The following is a 19,238-nucleotide window of genomic DNA, read 5'->3' as shown; positions in this document are numbered from 1 at the left end:
TTAAAGAAGGTAAAAAGCCTTTTGTCAAGACAGTAAAACTTGAGTAAACTAAGAACTCGTGTAGGCTGTTAGCACAACTAAGGAAACTTGGATTTTCCTAATTTTTGTTGTCCTGAAATTCTTCAAATCCAGTCAGGGCTTTCAAACATAGCACGAAGTTCTGTAACCTGCTGAAATGGACAGCACTGAGCATATGTGTTCCCCAGAGCAGCACATACATTGACTGGCTTGCTGCCATTGTAGCAGCAAAGGAGGCCAGAAAAGACCAGGCCTTGGAGGTAGCAGAGGTGCTAAAAATAGAAGGTGCATAGACAGGAAAATATCATGTTAATCCATAAAAGGGACCCTCCCCGAAATATAGAATTTGTTCTCTACAATTGCTGCTAAAAGTATATTATAGAACTGCTGTATGCAAGAAGGTGTATTGTTAATTTGTGATAATTCCGGGGATCACAAATTAAACATCTGTTTTGAATGTCAGCTTCACATATAGGAAGTAATCTCTCAGCAGTTTACCTTTAAGGTGCGTGGGCTTACCAAGTTTTAAGCTGTTAAAGCATGAACTACTTCCTATGCTGTTTACTTTGTTTATTCAAAGTAGATTTGGTAGTAGTGCTGTTATTTCTAGTAGTAGTGCTGACTCCTCAGTGTTGCTATGGGGGTGGTTTAAAAAACCTGTCCATTAAGGAGAAATAGAAGAAGCTTATCTTGTTTTAAGTGAATCTTAAAATTACTTTTCCAGTGTTGCAAGGATTCTGACATTTAACGATGTATTTGGTTTTATCCTTCCATCTTAGGTAAAGTGCTAACTTGCAGTTTTATGTTAAGATCCTAACTGGTATGTGAGATCAGACTAAAAATAAGGTTAGCATGATCTTTAGGGCATGGGAGCAAGTATTAAATCGTCTTTCAGCAATAAGTAAGCTTAGAGGCTTTCAGTGAGCTTGCATCTGCTTTCATTCCCTGTTACAGATGTTAGTAGCTACACAACTAGGGTAGCAATGTGATTGTGCTAGTATACCTGGGGGTGTGGACACGCTTGTTACTAAGGAGGAGTCGGACTGTACTATTTCCACCTGCACTATATTTACCTCTTACCAAAGCTGGCCTGGGTAGTTTGCTCTGATGGTTGTCCGTGAGGTTGGTGTCCTGTGAGAGTGGCAAATGCAGGAACACTTCATTAGATAATTGTAGGTGAATAGGAGTACCTAAAACATGGCTGAAAAGTAAGCCTGTTTACAGACTTCTTCCCCCTCCTAAACTAACTAGATCTGTGGCAATCTTAAAAAAAAAAGAAAAAATTCTATTACTGGCAATAGCTATCTTATAATTTCTAGATCTTGTGTAAGTATCTGTAACTGCTGTGTTCAGTGTTTGGAAATCTTGAGAGTTGTGTTAATTTTTGGAAATCTTGAGTCTCCTGTTAATTTCTCAGAGGCAAAAATCAAGACATCCTGGACAGACTGGTCTTAACAGACTCCTTTTGGTGGCAAGGGCCTTTACTTTCTTCACTCTGTAGTCTCTTCAAGAATTCAGTGTTTGAATTAGCATTAGCAATATTGTTGCCTTTGAACTACATTGCAGATTAATGCAACAAAGAATGTTGTAAACTCCAGTTGTGCCTGAAGTGGATAGCTTCATTAGCATCATTAACTTACGAAGCACCAATCCGCTCCAGCAGAGGAGTAACCTGAGGTGATGAGAATGTGTTTTGCATTTGAGTCAGTCCTGTGCCAAAGGGAAAGGAGAGAAATAGCTGCAGTTCTGATATTAAACGTATCCGAAGTAAGTTAGTTTTCTTCACAGGAAGCATTCAGTTGCCAGCCAGAATTTGAAGCTGCAGTTTGATGCTTTAAGCAGAGGGCTGACAAACACTGGTCAGAGCCAAGTTGCCTTTGTGGGACATGGGGGAAGGGAAGTTGTGACAAGTCTCCTCCCGTTTTGTCGCAGTGGTGTTAAAACTTTTCTTATCTTCCTGTTTCTCGTGCCAGAACATGGGTTATCTAGTCTTGCCTAAGCCTGAGAGAGTACTGTGAAATGTCATCTGCAGCTCCTGTGCACAGTAGTAAGGCTGCTGCTCTGATGACTGCCTGCTTTGAGAGAGACTCCAGGAGGCTGCACAGAATTTTTGGTTTACCGATGTGCAGGTGTTGATTCTGCAGGTCTGGGCTTCCTTACTGACTGCAGCATTTCTGTTTCTTGGTTTTAAGGGATTTTTGTCCTTCCTTCCCCTGGGGATTTAAAATACAGCAAAGCAGCAGAAGTAATGCCATCTTGTGACAGTTTTCTTTGCTACTCTCTCCTTCCATTTCTTCAAATCGACATGTGCACTCAGTACTCAGGAAAAAAGTGAAATAAGGTGTGGGGGTTTTTTTCAGCATTCCCTAAAAGACTTTACTTCCCCCCTTTAGAAATGGTCTGTAACTTTTGCCTTCACGCACTGTGTGATGTGTTACAAGCCTGCAGTTTTAATATTATAATGAACATCCTTGCTTCTTGGGAAATGTGAGGTCTTTGTAGAACATTATAGGATTGTAGACTTCTGTAACCCTTGCTTCTGCTAAGAGGCCATTTTGATTTGGCTTCACTTTATATTTGCTTTGAGGCAACGGGGGGATCACCTCCTCTCTTTTTTTAACTCAGTTACTTACTTTTGCACACTTCCCTGAAAAAGCTGAAAATACTAACTCAAAAAACTATGAAGTTTTATAAGGGTTTCTGTATATATAAAAACTATATGAGAGATTGAGTGATATTTGTGGTTAAAGCACAAGTGTGAGTTGCCACAGACTTCTGGTGTGACTTTGGACAAATCAGGTAATCTCTTAGTTCATTTTCTCTGGTGTTTTTTCCATAGCATGTGTGTATCTGTTTAGCACCTCAGGTTTTAATGATAGCTTTAGAGTCTTAAAATAAATTGATTTTTGCTATACATTAATAAAACCTTTGTATTCTGTTTACCTGATGTCAGTTGATCTTTTCTGATAAATCTTCTGTGGATTGTCTACTAATGCTGCTTTTGGTTACACCATATGTTTGAATTTTTATTGAACTGGAAATCTGTACTGAGACAAGCAGTACATCATGCCTCTGATTTCTAATGAAGAACTGAGCTAGAAGAAGAAATATGTTAATAAGATAGTGCCTGTACCTTCTCATGCTATAGGGTAGCTTTCAGAGGGAACCAAGCTCAGTATGTAGGTGTTGTGCTCCCCTGTTCCCCTAATCTTCCACTGAAACACTTCAGTGCTTCCTGCGTGTAGGCTTGCATGACTATTTTGGAGTACTTCATTGAAATCCTTTGCACTTTCTGATACATGCTTTTCTTGCAGTTATCGCTGTGATGATTTTGTAGTCAATGATACCAAGCTGGGCCTGGTACAGAAGGTCAGAGAGCACCTACAGAACTTGGAGAAGTAAGTAGTTTGTTTACATCCAGACTGCTTTGGGAGGACTTCTTGTATTGCATCATTTAAGTGGTATTCCTGTTTTATATGTATATAGGTATTTAATAGATATATTTTTTGGTTCTGCTATGTGTGTGATACTGTGTATGCGTAAATATCCTTTTCGTCACTGAGAAGCAGAGGTGCAGAATGAATGGATTCAGCTGATCTCATGTGTTTTGTTTCTTACACAGCGAATCTTGTAGAAGCAGCATATGGTGATACAGGATTTTAGATATTGATTAGCTTTTTTGCTATCTACCCAATGATTACTGTCTTTTCCCATGTAAATGGGAGAGAATTTCCAGAACAGAATCATAGTTTTGTCAAAACCAGAATAAGTTTCTGGAGCAGAGAAATTGAAGTGAAAAAAGGTGGAAGTAGTCTTCATATTAATTGCATAGTTTTGTTTCCAAACAAAAAGATTAAGAAGGCTTATGAACTTGGAATTGTACAGGAGAGACATGTTTTTCCTCTGCCATTTTCTGGTGCTGTTCCACTGAAAAGTAGATATTACAGTCTGTGTGATGAGATGCTGTGGCTAGTGCTAGATAGCAAAATAGTCTTTTCACAGTTTGCTTGGAAATCTTATATAATACTAAGTAGACGTATGTGTGCGTACAGTGCTTCCAAATACATTTGAATGCTCCAGAGTTGAAATAGGACTCCTAAGAAATTGTAGTGATTTTGAGAAGTCTCTGGATCCTCCACGAGTTAAAGTGTGTCACTTACTTTGTCGGTAATACTAACATTTTCATTGTTTTCCGTTCTCTTTTTGATGGACTTCTCAGGTATGTAATGAGATGCAGAGGTGTTTCAGCATAATGACAAGTGCATGTTAGTAATTTGGAAATGTCCAGGAGATCTAGGTCTTTGGGAGGTAAATGATATGTTGTGGAGGCTTCCCTTGAGTGTAATCTTTTTGAGTGTTTGGAGGGCTTTTTAATTTTAAAAAAAAAAAAAAAAAAGGGAAAAACCCCCAACCTAAAACCCTCCAAAACCCCACAAAACCAAGATAAAATCTGTGACAAGTTATGAGTTTGCTATTAGATTAGAGAAAAATCATAAACTGGGTAGAACTGAAGGCCCAGTAATATCCAATGATGTGGAAAAGAATAACTAATTCTTCTTGTAACTTTTTATTAGTATTACATAAATGTTATAACCCCATGTATTTTTATTTCAGTAAGAGAAGTCAGCTGTAATACATAAGTGTTAGCACTTGAGATGCTTTTCATTTTTGGTAACTACTTCGTCCTGATGTTTTTTGAAGTTGCCATTTTAAAGGCTTAGAGCAGTCTTCTGACAGGAATATTTTATGGAAAATTCTGTATTAAGTTCCTTTGATTAAGGAAAAAGATCAATGTTTTAGATGAAAAGTAGCATGCTGATAAGGCCACTGTTCAGGACACATAACTTAATGCAATTAACTCAGACATTAGTGTCCAAAATAGGATGTGCATGTGAAAAGACTATGAAAAGCACATGTTGCAATCGGGAAGCCCTTTGCTCTCTTAATGTCAGCTGATGGCAGATGTAATCGCCATGTTGTCCATTTCATACAATATTTTGTTTTTATAGTAAGTAACCTCTTTTAATTACTTTTCAACAGTTCAGCCTTTACATCAGACAGACATAGGAAAAGGAAACTATTGGAAAACTCATCTCTGAACAGCAAGTTATTAAAAGTAAATGTAAGTATGACGGATCCAGTACAGTGAGTTAAAGGGGTTTTCTAAACCTGTTGAGACTTATAGATGGCCTGGATTTGAAATAGTTACTATCAGTTACCCAAATTCTGCTTGGTGCGCCCTGTCTTTCTCGTCTCCTGACCCTGCACGTAGAAGAGCCCCTTCTCACAAAAGAATGTTTGATATTCTGCTGCATTTCTGTTAACTGTAGACTTTGAGCTTCCCTGTGCTTAAGAAGGGTTTCCTGTCAAGGTGGAGCTTCAGGCCAGTTTGAGCTTGGTGGGATCAGCAAAATCGGAAGGAGCTGGTACCTATTTGGATTCAAACAAGGCTAGACGTAAGACTTCTCTGAGCAAACGAGGGTTTTGTCTTCCCCTCCCCATGCAGAAGGCAGAAGCAGCTGCACTGGTTTTCTAGGGGGTAAGAGTTAGGAAAAAGTGAAGAATTTTCACAAATTTTTAAAAAAACATAGTAAAACTTGCTTTCAAAAGGAACTGTGGACTATTCTGAAAGCTTTTTTCACTCTCATCTTCCTGCTATTTTAACTTCACATCTGCAGAATAGCACCCAGGAGAGGACGATCCAGCCCTTGCTATATACCTTAAGGGCTACATAGTTTCTTCCAGACAAAAAATGCCCCAAAGCAAATGTCTGTGTTTACCACAGTTTGGGTTGAGGGAGTTTCTAATCTTCATAATTTCTCCCAGATTTTAGGGAGGGAGAGGGGAGATGCTGACCCGGCTGTATGCAACTGCCTCATTTTCACCCGCAGCCAGAAGGAGTGGTAGAGCAGAGCTATTCCTCCTTGGCCCTAGGGGCTGTGGGACAGCAATGTAGTCAAAGGGAGCTGAAGTAATAGCTGTCTTCAGCTATGAGAAACAATTACCTGATTACCAAGAGAGGTTCTTGAGAGGAGTATGAATGGAAATAAAAGGGTGGAGTGGGAGCAAAGCAGTCAGTTGCTGTTTTGCAAAGTCTGTAGGGGTTTACTTACTTTAAAAATGCACCGCCTACGGTCAATTTCGGGTCCCCTGAATGTGCTGTGTATGCTTCCTGTACCTGTCCTGTACAATCTTGGGGTGATTAAGGAAGCCTGGAAGAAATAATGGGGTTTTTTTGCTATGGCAACACACGGCATCATTGTCTGGAAAAGTCAAAGCCAGTAAAAACCAAAAGGAAAATTCTAGACAACGTTTAGATACGGAGAAGACAGAAAGCATGAACTTTAATGCTGCTTTTATTCTTCTTAGTCTGTGCTGTTTTCTCAGTTTTAGTAATACTTGAATATTGCCTTTGGCAACAGATGATCTTTTTATTGTTGGCACATTGGATCCCTATCTAGAAAAGACAGGGCACTGCTGTTTGCATTAATACCCTGCTGTCTCACCCTGGGCAAGAGTGAGAAAAGAACATGCTGAGGGCACTGTTGTGTTTGCACTTCCTTTGCACTTCAAGTTTTCTTCCTTTATTGAAAAACAGGTCTCTCTTTAAACAGTTCTTACTGAATTGGTGAATGGCTGATGTAAATAATACTTTGCCTTTTTTTTTTTTTAACAACATATACACGTATATCCTGCTGTCATTAGTTCTTCACCAGAGATGATGTTTGTGGTAGATTTGGAGAGGAAAAAAAGTTGTTTTGGAACTCTTTGAGTACATATTAGGTAACCTGGATATGCATCCAGTCTTTGGCTTTCAAATTCTGTTAGAACAATGAAGAATGCCCAGAAATTTGATGAACTTTCAATGTGATATTTTGTAGACAGTGGAATGTGTCCAAGTGTTGCAGATTCTAGAAATCATAAATGCAACGCTGTCCACATTTCTCTTCCCTCTCCTCCCAGCCCACCCTGAAGATTATTTGGCAAAAAGCAAGCTCATCTGTGGGTAACATTGCTCAACCTGTTGAAATTCCTAGACTGTAAATGGTGTATATTTTGATTCTCTTCATTTGACACATTGCTTTCTTTGCATGGTCAAACTTGACTGTTTCTTTCCCAAATAAGCACTGTTGTCTGTCTTTCAAAAATCATCCTGGCCACCACAAAACCCCACCAAGACAGCACGCTAGTGCTGGTGGCTTAAAAACAACCTGCAGGCTGCCACCCTGTGCATATTGGACAGGGGACTAGATGAAGAGGGACTGGTATTTTTATTTTTCCAAGGCACTTTAGGAAATTGCTGTCCAACTTTCACTGAACATTATTGGAGTGTGCATATTTAACATATATCCACACATACTTTGCAATAAAAGCCTATGATTAAGTCTGTGTTGTTCTATTCTAGATTTATTTGCACAGGAAAAGATGTAGTGTAGTTTTCTGTTGACAGGAATAAGGTTTCATGTCAAGATGGAGCTTCAAGGCAGTGTGAGCTGGTGAGGTGGTTGCTTTGCCTCTGAAACTGCACTTTTCAAACAGTGTAGTTTATTATTGATTAAATCTATGCTGATCTAAACAGAACAGCTCTGTGGGAGCTGGGAAGAAAGTGAGGGAGCAATGGTAAGTCTTTCTCTAACTTAACTATTCTCGTTTCCAGGGAAGCACCGCTGCCCTTTGTGCCACAGGCCTTCGGAACCTGGGGAATACGTGTTTCATGAATGCAATCCTTCAGTCGCTCAGGTACCTCCGAAGCTTTCCGCGTGCCTCTGTGAGAGTGGTTGTGTGCGGTAGCATTAGGCAAGGGAATTTGGCAAGTTACCACTGTATGAAAGTGTACCAAGATTTGCAGGAACGGGGTTGTGCAGGTAGCATAAAGTTGTGTTTCGCCATGTGAGAGGCTTGCTGCGATGCAGCGTTCCAGAGCTTGTATCCTCAGTGGAAAAGGAGACTGCCCTTTGATTGCCGAGGATGTTGAAACATGTTAATGCTTATGGTCACTGAAAGCAGAGACAGCGCTGTTGAGGGATGGGGTCTCATGGAGGCGGGTAGGAGAACAGTGTCTGCAATGCTGTGATGTTAGACCTCATTTCATTGCTGCCAAGACCACCACTGGTCTGTAATTGTCCTTTTGCATTTCTGAATCTGCCTACTTCACTGGGAGACTACTGAGTGGGGCTATAGCAGGATTAATGGGTCTCCATTTTCTTTTCCATCATGCAGGGTTCACTGCCTGGAGTCGAGGCACGTGGTCCTTACGTTCCACTACTGGCTCTGTGGTAGCAGAGGTTAGGATTGATACGTGGTGGTAGACATGGAGTTAACCTCCTCAGCAGACGCAGTCTGGTTTGTTAGGGGATGCCTTCTGATACCTCCGTCACAGTATCTCTTAGTCAAAGGAGAACCAAAATGTAATTATTTCACGTAGTTGGGATGATAATGATATTTACAGATTTGCTCAGTCCTTTACAGTAGATGAGTATTTGCTAGAGTATGTCTTGTATCTTCAACTGTTGGTGATTTGCCATCCTCCATCCCTGCATGAAGTTGCATTTATGCTTTTCAAAGAGCAGGCTCCAGAATACATAGTATTCTTTGTTCCTTTTTCCGTAGTAACATTCAACAGTTTTGCTGTTACTTCAAAGAGTTGCCTGCTGTGGAGCTGAGAAATGGGAAGACGGCAGGCAGGCGAACTTACCATACCAGGAGCCAGGGGGATAACAATGTGTAAGCTGCATGTTCCTTGTTAGCACTGAATTGTACAGAAAATGGCAAATGCTTGGGTAGTAGAGCTGCTGTATGCTTTCAGTGTTGTGGAATCATAGAAAAATGATTCACGAGAAGACAGTGTCATAGAAAAATAGTTGGCTATACAAAAAAAGAAACTTTTATCACTTGCAGTTTGCTTATAGAGGTCTGGTGGTCTGGAAGTAGTCAGATACATCAGAAAGCACTGGGGTGTAACTGCATTTAAAGTAAGGTTAAGAAGTGCTAGTTATATGTACTCCGGACATAAAGTTAATGTCAGCTAAAATACGGTCATGGGGATGTGTCTGTAAGTGAACATAAAAAAAAAAAAATCAGAGTAAGTGATTCACAATCTGTAGCTAGTTTGAGCAAGCATTACAGGGATTATGTTAGCAGAGTCTACAGTAAAGTGGCAAAAGGTGGGTAGTTTTCCAGGTGCGTCCTCGACATCTGAAATGTAAGTTTCCTAACCTGTGTGTCTCTCCAGCATTATGAGTAGGATTTTGCACATAAAATCTTTGACGTACTGGAAAGGATATTTTTATTCAATCATTCTAATCTTGACCTAAGTAATGTCTGGTATTTGTACCATTGAGCTAGTAAACCTGTAAGGGTTAATCACCAGCTTTTACTTTCGTTCCAGTTCATTGGTGGAAGAATTCAGAAAGACACTCTGTGCTTTATGGCAAGGAAGCCAGACTGCATTTAGTCCAGAGTCTTTATTTTACGTTGTTTGGAAAATCATGCCAAATTTTAGGTAAGTTTTGTAGAGTAAGTACAATATTCTTGATTGCAACCTTGTATTGCTGATGACTCTTAAAATTTGCTGAATCCGCAGGATGCACTCTATGCAGCTTTCCCATATGCCCACAAATATGCTTTGAAAAGGATCTTCACTTTGATCGACAGTTTTGTGTTCATTAGTAGTGCTTTTTTCCCCCCTGCCCATCTACCACATGCTACGTGTAGCAGTGTTGGAGAGGACAAACATCTGAAGTACTAAAATTGCAGTAGTTGTACCTTTGAGCCAGCGCTCCAAAGGGTGGAAGAGTCAAAAATAATGGCTGGTAGGCAAGTGCCAAGTGCATGGTGTTGACAGAACCCAACCTTGGCCGCAATAAGAAAGCGATGTAGTCAGATTAAAAAAGGTACAGCACCTGCAGGCCTAAATGCAAAAACATACTGGCTGAAACTTCCTTGATTCTCTCAAAATACTGTGGTCACCAGCTGGACATGAAGTAAGGGCTATAAGAAACAGATCTTGTGCATACTAGCCGTTTCCTCCCCCTGCTGACAAAAAAGACAATAAAAAGAAAGGGAAAAAGAAGGTTACCCAAATAAATCGAAGTATCATTCCTCTCCAAGGTCTCCCTGTCCTGGCTCCTGAACCTCTTTCAGAGGAGCACTGAAACCTGTTAGGATATATTGTGATGAAGGTAAGTTGCTCCATGTTCTCAGGTAGTAAAGATGTTCTGTTATCTGTTACATCTCCAGCAGTGCTGAAAAGATGCTGTGAACACATCTGCTCAACGAATAACTCGAATAATGCAGATCTATTTATTCTGTTCTTCACACCACCAAATCTGTTTCACTTGGCTTATGAGAATCAAGGAAGTTTAATACCAGTAGTTGCAAGCAGTGACCAGAACATTGTAGGCAAATGAACATCATCCATCGTGTCCTTGACCAGCTTCCCTATTACAGTCTTCACTATAATTCTTGTTTGACTAAGTGAGAAACCAGTTCATTACAGCTTCTCAAGCAAATTTTCAGCACTGTGGGTTCTATCACAGCTTGCAAAAGGAAAAAGTGCTGTTTGTTGGGGTTATCCCTGTCCTCCTCTTATTTGCAGTTAGCTGGGAACACATCCATGATTAATTGATAAGAGAACTCATTAAATCACATGGAGAATAGAGTCATCTGCTCAGGAGATCCCTGCTCCTACATGATCCAGGAAGAAAATTTGAATTTCTTCAGTGCTTAATTGTACCTTGTAAAAGCTAATGATGCTGCAATTGTAGTTCTGCCTTGTGCGCTGCTTGTGAGATTGGGAGGAGAAGGTGGATGGACATACATGTGAAAGAAAGCTGGAGCCAGTAGCATGTTAACAGCAAACGAGCCACTTTGTCTTGTGCTTATGAAGCCTGAAGTGATGGGGTAGGGGAGGAAATGTGATTCAAAACCTGGTTTCATTGTTTTAGCTCCAAGAGATTTCAGTTGTTAAAGGCACATCCTGCTGGCCTCGAAGGACTGCCAGTGCTGCTGTTCTTAGAGAAGATTATAGAAAAAAACCCTGCTGCTGATGCACTCCATGGCCCTCTGTCCCATATTACATACAGAGAGTAGAAAGTATCAGCTATAGTTACTATAAGCACAGCTGGAGTGCCTCCAAGCTCTAATGCTGCTGTGGAGGTCCTGGTCCTTGACTGCTGGACAAAGTTGGAATGCTGCTGTCATTCTCCTGCATGCAGAGATAGTTCTGTAGCCTCGTGCTGAGTTGCAAGATGTCTGTTTTGCTGATTCACTGCTCTATAAATGGTATGCTCTGTTTTCCTAGTAACTGTTCCTGTTTATATCCTATCTTGTTGGCGATAGGAAAAGCAGTGTCAGAGGTGGGCTTGAATTGAATTGCTTCAGGTGGATGGAGAGATTAGTTTTATTACACGAGATGTCTATCAGAGAAACTATGCTTTTTTGCTGGTGGGCTTTTAGATCATAGTTTATTTTAAACAGTGCATTGTCCATATTGTTTTCTTTTGAAGATCTGTTTCTATACTTACGCTTTTTAACTCCAAAGAATCTTTGATCTATAAGGAACACATTTGTATGCAAGTATAAACACATGCACCAGGAGCACAACCAACAATGTGGAATGATTCCAAAAGTTAGTGCATCAAATTTGTTGCAGAGCAAGAGTGTCATATGCTTCAGAGCTCTTTTATGAGGAATTTAACGTTGAAAAGGTGTCTGAAGCAAAGACTTTCCATAAATTTAATCTTCAGCTGTTTATTATGATTGCCTGTATGTTTATTAAATGGAAGATATCTGTATTCAGTAAACTAAGCAAATCCCATGTTGGCAGCTTCAAAATTATCCTACAGTGTGCACCGTTAACATGCAGCTTTTAGGCGGAGTTCTGTTTTACTGCCTTGTTTCACAGTAATGTATAATTATGTTGCAACTTTGGGAGAATAAGTCCTAGTTTTGGCTGTACAGGAGGCCGGCCTGTTGAAGCACGGCAGTGTTTCGATGTGGTAGTTTTTCTGTTGTAAAAGATAGATAGTGCTGCTGATGTTTTTCAGGGTGCTGTAAGATCTACATACAAACTTAGTGATTTTTTTTTTTTTAAAGCTGCTAGTTTGGAAGAAAACGTTCCTGTAATTCTACAAGATGAAAAGGTTCTATTTCATTTTTATTTTGATACCTCATAGCTGTGCTTTTGTGGGACATACCTTTGTTCTTCACTGAGTGCATCAGCCTCACATTGCATATTTCCCTTGCAGTGAGTCTGTTCTCATTTCTCTCTAGGTACTGTGCCATGAGTCTTAGAGACATTTTCCCTCCCCTGAGCAGTAGCATAAAAAGCATCTCTGTTGTTCTCTCCCAGACATTCCTGTGTGACAGTTACTGCCGATACTTATGTGGAATAGTATCGGGGGGGGGGGAGGCGTGATAAGAGCAGCTTAAAAGAATGGACAAGAGACAGACAGAAAGCCAAGTCTGCTATGTAGGGATTTTTGTAACTAGGCCTAGAAAGACTTGCACATAATTATGTCAGCATTGCACAAAGCTTTCACTGTTTTACTATGTATGCTTTCTGACTTCATCTTAGTATACATCTTATGGCAAATGAATAGCAGTTGTTTGTTAAATTTGATGCATGATCTAGCTTAAATAAGTTTAAAGGCATATTTTACCCCAATGGCTTCTCTGTTCCCTTTGCTTAGGTTTGTTAGTGGTGAAATGATAATGGTGACTTTGAGCAGCATTGCTGCTGATGGCGTGACACGTCTGAGACTGGAGCCCTATCCTATCAAATCCAAATGCTCAGGAGATGCTCTGGATACCTCCACCATTACCTCCCTCTCCCAACAAATGGTGTCTGGGTCACGCAGGGGAGGTGTGCGATTCTGAGCATGGCTATAGATCTTGCCTTAGAAAAGGAAAGAAATCTTTCACCCTAATTATTTCAGAGTTCATATTGTTGATGAAAGATATGCGTGGAAAACAAACCCAAAGATTAAATTCAGTGGCTGAATGAAAACGCTCAGAAGGACTGACTCTGAATTCCCCCATGAACAATACATTTTTGTGGTGTCTGTCTTCTGAATCTTACCTTGTTTGAGATGTCAATATGTTGACCATAATTTATAGTAGTTTCAAAATAGGGACGAACAGAGTGTTGCCTGCAGAGAATTGTTAATCCAATATAGTCAATAACAACAAAAAAGGAGAGATGCCTTCTGTGAGTGAGGGGAAATCACTGCTACCATTGCGTATTTTTAATCAACTCATATTTTAATCAAATATGAGTCCTAGGATGTTACTAGCACAGACCAAGTTTGGTGAGGCCAATTAATGTTAACCGAATACATGAACGAGTGTTACGGCTCTTGCCGTTGTCTGTTGTTTTCTAAAAAGTCTCTTCCTGTCTAAAATGTATATTCTTAAATGTTTTTCCATCCTCAAAAAGAGATGCACGGAGAGAGAAAGGAGTGCTGCGAAGGACCAAGACCACTTAGTTTGTCTAGATATAGCTGTACATTTCCAAAGGCTACTTGGAAAACTCTGTTGGTACAAAATGTGGATGTCTCGAAAGTCTGCTCAGTATTCTTAAACAAGCAAAGGTTCTTTCAGGTGACCCTGGTGATCTGTGTGTGTCAGCAGTAAAGCAACCTGTATGTTTGGTGATATTGTTGCTGTTCTTTTCTCTTAAGGGGCTACCAGCAACAGGATGCCCATGAGTTCATGCGTTACCTTTTGGACCATCTACACCTGGAACTCCAGGGGGGCTTCAATGGTGTTTCCCGTTCAGTAATTTTGCAAGAAAATTCTAGTCTGTCTGCAAGCAACAAGTGTTGCATGTAAGAAGTGTTTTTTAATTTCTTCAAAACCATAATGCCTTTGGATGGGCCTGTGTGTGGTGGATCTGAAGTTTCAGATTCATGGTTCCTTGTTGAAGTTCTCTTTAGTGCCTCTGTAATGTTATGAATTACAAAGCTGCAGGTTATAAAGGATTAGCATCCTATAGGATGTGCTTCCTGTCAAAAGGATGGGCTTTTTTCATAGGTGTGTGCGAGCATACAGGATAAGTTTGTAAACAAATTGTAAATCATTAGTCTTTCAGAAATAAAAAGAAAGAACTTGGTATTTTCTATTCTATACCCATATAGAATTCTTTGTTCAGGCAATGCCATTGTCTTAGGTGACAGACAGCCTGAATGATACAGGAGCAAAAAAGATGGCCAAGTACTTAAAGGTTTAAATTGTCAGCAGACCTTTCGGATTAATGAGTGAGCAATGCAGTTACAGTTTGAAGGCAATTTTCTTGCAGATGATCTTGTTATATTTGCATATCACTTGACACAGTTAAAGCTGTTGTGTTTTGGTGTTTTTTTTTTTTCCTCCTGGTAATTTTGATTTTTATGTTACTGTGTGTCTTGAAACAGAGGTAATCCATGTGTTTCACTCCTCTTTCTGTGCTTCTCAAACTACTGTTGTTTCTGAATTCTGTCCTAGGTGTGGTTTCTCTCAGCTTGAAACTGTCACAGAGAGAAAACATTTTTATTTGCTTCAGGAAGGAATGTTAAGTCAGCTCAGCCTGCACATTTGGTCCCTAAGTCCTTGTATTCCCTATGTAAGAGTTGAATGATTTTTACCTTCCTATATGGGTTAGGACATAGTAATCAGGTCTGAGAGATGCAGGATTTTATAGACACTTTACTAGAAAAGACTAGAGTTAAGACTGTGCTCTCTACCACGTTTTTGTTGCTTTGCTTCCCACAAAAGAATCCTGAAATGCTCTTAGAATTGAAGTGTATTTGAAAACTCAACCAATTTTGTTTTGTCAGCATTTTGAATGTCAAAACGCAAGGAGAATGTAAACTTCGTTCACATATCTAATGTAAATCTGTGTTGAGAATGCCTGTTCGACTGCATGGTGAGGTAGAGTAAGCTGCCTTCTGTCAAGGGCAAATTAAGGTCACACACACTTAAATGCCTACAGTAAAGTAATAAATGTGCTGTGCACACTTTCTTCTGGAGCGCTACTTCATTTGGGTAGCCATTTCCTTCCGCTCAACAAGAAGCGCTCAAATTACCCATAAAGATGTAGGTGGAGTGTAGATAAGGAACACAGGTTTCTGCAGGCTTGCGGCATCAGATCTGCAAGCACAAACTAGCAAGTTTAGAAGTAGTATAATAATAAAACTTAAAGATGGTGTGGGTTGGGTTTTTTTTTTTTATTGGACTATGAGAAGTCAGTCCATGACATAATCTGCTAAAAAGATTAAGAAAGTAATGAAAGCATAGAGAAAGAATGATGATGATGCAGCATATTGTTTATCATAATTTTTGTTTCAGAAACAGCCCTAATTAGAGGGTTAAAATACTGTACCCCTGTGAGCATCAGCTCTTCACTATAGAAATGCAATCAACCAGAATACATTCAACACTGAAATTTTGAGCATCTGCTTAGAGCATACGTGGCTCACACTTTCTTCAGATACAAAGTAAAGCAAAAGTATTATAGCAGCTAAATACTCGCACTGTACAAATCTGGGGTGAATGAAATGCCTGGTGGATGAACTCGGTCGCTGTTTGTTACACATGGACAAAACCGCCCTTGCCTAGCAGGGGCAAGTTGTAAGCAGGAAACATGTATCAAGTATTGAAAATGTCGCTCAGACATTCTGACTGACTTTACCGCTGTGATGTGGTTTGTCTAGAAATGGAGCGTCTACTGTTGTCACAGCAATTTTTGGAGGCATTCTTCAAAATGAAGTTAACTGCCTAATATGTGGGACTGAATCGAGAAAGTTTGACCCATTCCTAGGTAAGGTACCTCTTGCTTTCAAAATAGCGGGTGACTTAAGGCAGCAAAAAAAATCTGAAGCTTGATAGATTTAGGTGTCATATGACCGACCAGAGTTTTAGCTTGAAAAGATTAGGCATTGTTCTAGTCAGCCCTAAATTTTTGTTTTAATCTTTGGTTTTCTAGACCTTTCGCTAGATATTCCAAGTCAGTTCAGAAATAAACGTACTAAAAATCAAGAAAATGGACCAATGTGCACACTACGAGGTAAGAGTGCTTGGATAATGAAATCATTACCAGGACTAAAAGTATATACTCTTCAGAGTGTCTATTTCAGAGGAGCCAGGCTTTCATCTAGGGTGTGACTTAGTGCCAGATGCCATTTCATTTTATGAGATTCTGTGGTAGAAGAAGGTGCCAAAATAATTTTCCATGCAGGTTTTACCCCAGTTACTGTGTATTGATGTACTAGTATGATAAAGTGGGGCGAGCAGTGCTGCAGGTCAGCTAAATATCAAGGAGCATTCTGGCGGCGGTTTTTGTTTGTGGTCAGAGTATTTCTGATGTATTCCAGTCTTTTCAATTGGCACTCATCTGCGCTGTTGCTTCTTGGCATTTGCTGAGGCGCTGTGCTTAGAAGTATGTCCCCTTGCATGTAGCAAGGATGGCTCTTGAGTGTTCCACTTTTTAAACAACGTGAATACAATCCTGCAAAGTTGGGCAGTAGCGCTGTTAGTGACCTCGCTTTAAAGGATGTTAATTTGTACAGATTTGTGAATATACTTGCTGTAGATTATGAAATATTAATCAAACCCCCATTATTTGCTCTGGTCATTTTGTACCTAAAACCCAATTGCCTTTAAAAGTTGAATATTCTTTGTTAGAAAGTCATGTAGTTTCTTTTGAAAACAGTTGTGCTGGACGGAATGTTGTTTGAAAGCTGGAAATCTCATGAATGCCTTTTGTTCTCTTGAAGTGCTTATAGCTGTGTTTTAAGGAGCAGGGAATGCTGCATGTTACAACATGTTGCTGTACTAAAACACATTGTTACACGGCTTTTTGCTGCACAAGTGTCTATAATAGAATGCCCGCAGCAGATATGCACACCTTCTTTATAGTGCTGTATTTGTTGTATTTCATTTTACAAACATCACTTGATGTCATCTTGAATCAGGTTTCTTTGTGTGGGTGTTGTTTTTTTTATTTTTGTACATTGTTGTTTTTATAGATTGTCTTCGCAGTTTTACAGACCTGGAAGAACTTGATGAGACAGAGCTGTATATGTGTCACAAATGCAAAAAGAAACAGAAGTCCACCAAAAAATTCTGGATTCAGAAACTACCAAAGGTTCGTATAAGCACAAAAAGTAACAGTATGACAGTATGTCAAAGGAAATGATGACTCCACCGTTAGTAGACCAACATCTAACCCTCCCATAGGCTATTGCAGATGTCTCACACCAAGTTCAACTTCTTCCTCTAATGCATCCTTTTTTTAATTTTAATTAATCCTGTAGGTGCTATGCTTACACTTGAAACGATTTCACTGGACAGCGTATCTGAGAAACAAGGTCGATACATATGTTGAGTTTCCCTTACGAGGCCTAGACATGAAATGCTACTTGTTAGAGGTATGAAGACTCACCGATACTTTCTGCAGAAATTTGTTCCACAATGTACGTCTTTATGACTATTTATAGTAGGTGCTATTGAGATCTGAAGGGTTTTCTGTCTTTTTAACCACAGCCTGAGAACAGTGGCCCAGAAAGCTGCCTCTATGACCTTGCGGCTGTTGTTGTGCATCATGGTTCAGGGTGAGTACATGGAGTAAGCCTGCTTCTTGGCAGAGACCTTCTCCTCACTGAAGTGTGTGAGGAATTAAGGAAGGTTTTTCTGTCCCTAGCGAATGTCTGTATTTTTACTGGTGGAAATCATCAGCAATTTATAAATTTACATGGAACTAAGCTGAATTAACTTCAGACAAACCTGTACAGTTATTCCTGTGAATGCCCACTGCCAGTCTTTGGGGGTAATGACCAGAAGAGTGAGACAATGAAAAGAGTCTAGTTCATCTAGGAATGGAAAGCCCTAAACCAGCAGAGTGAATCAAGGGGCCTTCCAAAGGTAATGCCTCATTTTGAAATTCTTAATACAAAGCAGAAACGTTTTTTCTCTTTCATTCGCTTTGACAGGCACATATGCATTTATGCCAAAAGAGTGTGCACACGTGTTTGGAACAACTGAGTGAATGGCATACGTGTGGGTTAGGCAATCGCTCTATGGGTGTGAGCTGTGAAAGGAGCTTTCTTAAAGAAACTAAACCCTGTTAATCAAAACTTTGCCGATACCTGAAGTTAATTCAAAGATACAAAACAGAAGTTCTATGCAGAGAGCCCCTCTTTGTGCTTTCTCTATAGTAGGAATAGTCCAGACTCTTTTAAAGAAAGATTTGGCTACTAAAGGCAGCCCTTGTAGCACCACAGTGCCTCAAAATTGTACGAAAACTACATAGACAGCAAAGGAAACCTGGTCATGATTAGAATGGAATGAGATGGTTGGAAAGGCCGAGCGTGTGTTAGAACATGAAAACAAGCAAAGGCAGGCCTTAGCTTGGGATGGCAGGGTAATGAAAATTGATGGCTTTGTAGTTCTGGTATGTCAGATTCAAGAACTGGGGCTCCAAGATGTGGATCTGTTTAAGATGAACTCAAAAAATTTTCTTCTTGGTATTGTGGGATTACTTTTTGCTGTGAGCGCTTCTGATTGGTCATATTTAGACTTTGTGAGCGTCTCTAGATGTAAATGGGGAAGGTTTTTGAAAATGGAGCATAGAGAAATTTTTATAGATAATGCTTGACTAACAACAGATAATGGACTTGATTTTTATGTAGGCAAACACGGAAGTTCAGTGTTGCACAAAAACTATGGGCTGCTAATAAGTTCATATTAGAAAAAACCTTTCAACTCATCCCCAGTAAGTGATTATTTTACGTAACGTGAAGCTTGGATTTGGAGAACTTTGAGCCCCACAGATTAAGAAGGGAAGCATCTTACCAGCTGTTGTGGAGGGCTCAGTTCCTTTCTTACTCTGGTTCCTGGAAGTCTCTTAGCCCCAATAGAAGATGCATCAGAGAGTGAGGTGGTCTGTCTCCTTCTGATTGTCCTTTCTTTCCCCGCCTCCTCCCTGCTGACAGCGTTGGCTCTGGACATTACACCGCATACGCAGCTCATGAAGGCCGTTGGTTCCATTTCAACGACAGTACTGTAACTTTGACGGACGAGGAGACTGTGGTAAAGGCCAAGGCCTACATCCTCTTCTACGTGGAACGGCAAGCCAAATCTGGATCAGATAAACTTTAATACCTCCTTGTAATTCTCACTTATCAAGTCCACCGGACAAAACATTTCCATTTCTCCATAAATACTTGATCCAAGACTATTAA

At 40.0% G+C, this 19,238-nt stretch overlaps 1 protein-coding gene across 3 annotated transcripts in view; it reads left to right on the top strand.

The window, feature by feature from the left end:
- The window catches only part of USP3 (ubiquitin specific peptidase 3), a 42,889-nt gene extending 23,651 nt beyond the window's left edge, over positions 1–19,238 (top strand). For 2 of the 3 annotated variants that reach the window (XM_054836688.1, XM_054836687.1), the window contains exons 4-15: positions 3,333–3,416; positions 5,059–5,140; positions 7,676–7,758; positions 8,629–8,742; positions 9,407–9,520; positions 13,701–13,847; positions 15,711–15,817; positions 15,983–16,063; positions 17,025–17,143; positions 17,313–17,426; positions 17,542–17,609; positions 18,990–19,238. In XM_054836688.1, the coding sequence (XP_054692663.1) occupies positions 3,333–3,416; positions 5,059–5,140; positions 7,676–7,758; positions 8,629–8,742; positions 9,407–9,520; positions 13,701–13,847; positions 15,711–15,817; positions 15,983–16,063; positions 17,025–17,143; positions 17,313–17,426; positions 17,542–17,609; positions 18,990–19,155 (1,279 nt within the window). In that variant the 3' untranslated portion in view covers positions 19,156–19,238. Of the gene's footprint in view, positions 1–3,332; positions 3,417–5,058; positions 5,141–7,675; positions 7,759–8,628; positions 8,743–9,406; positions 9,521–13,700; positions 13,848–15,710; positions 15,818–15,982; positions 16,064–17,024; positions 17,144–17,312; positions 17,427–17,541; positions 17,610–17,698 lie in introns of all 3 variants that reach the window. The other variant, XM_054836689.1, reaches the window with a different exon arrangement.

This window comes from Grus americana, chromosome 10 (genome assembly GCF_028858705.1).
Source record: "Grus americana isolate bGruAme1 chromosome 10, bGruAme1.mat, whole genome shotgun sequence".
In the NCBI taxonomy this organism is placed as follows: Eukaryota; Metazoa; Chordata; class Aves; order Gruiformes; family Gruidae; genus Grus; species Grus americana.
The sequence above is the reverse complement of the archived record's forward strand: the minus strand, read 5'-3'. Positions and strand labels throughout refer to the sequence as shown.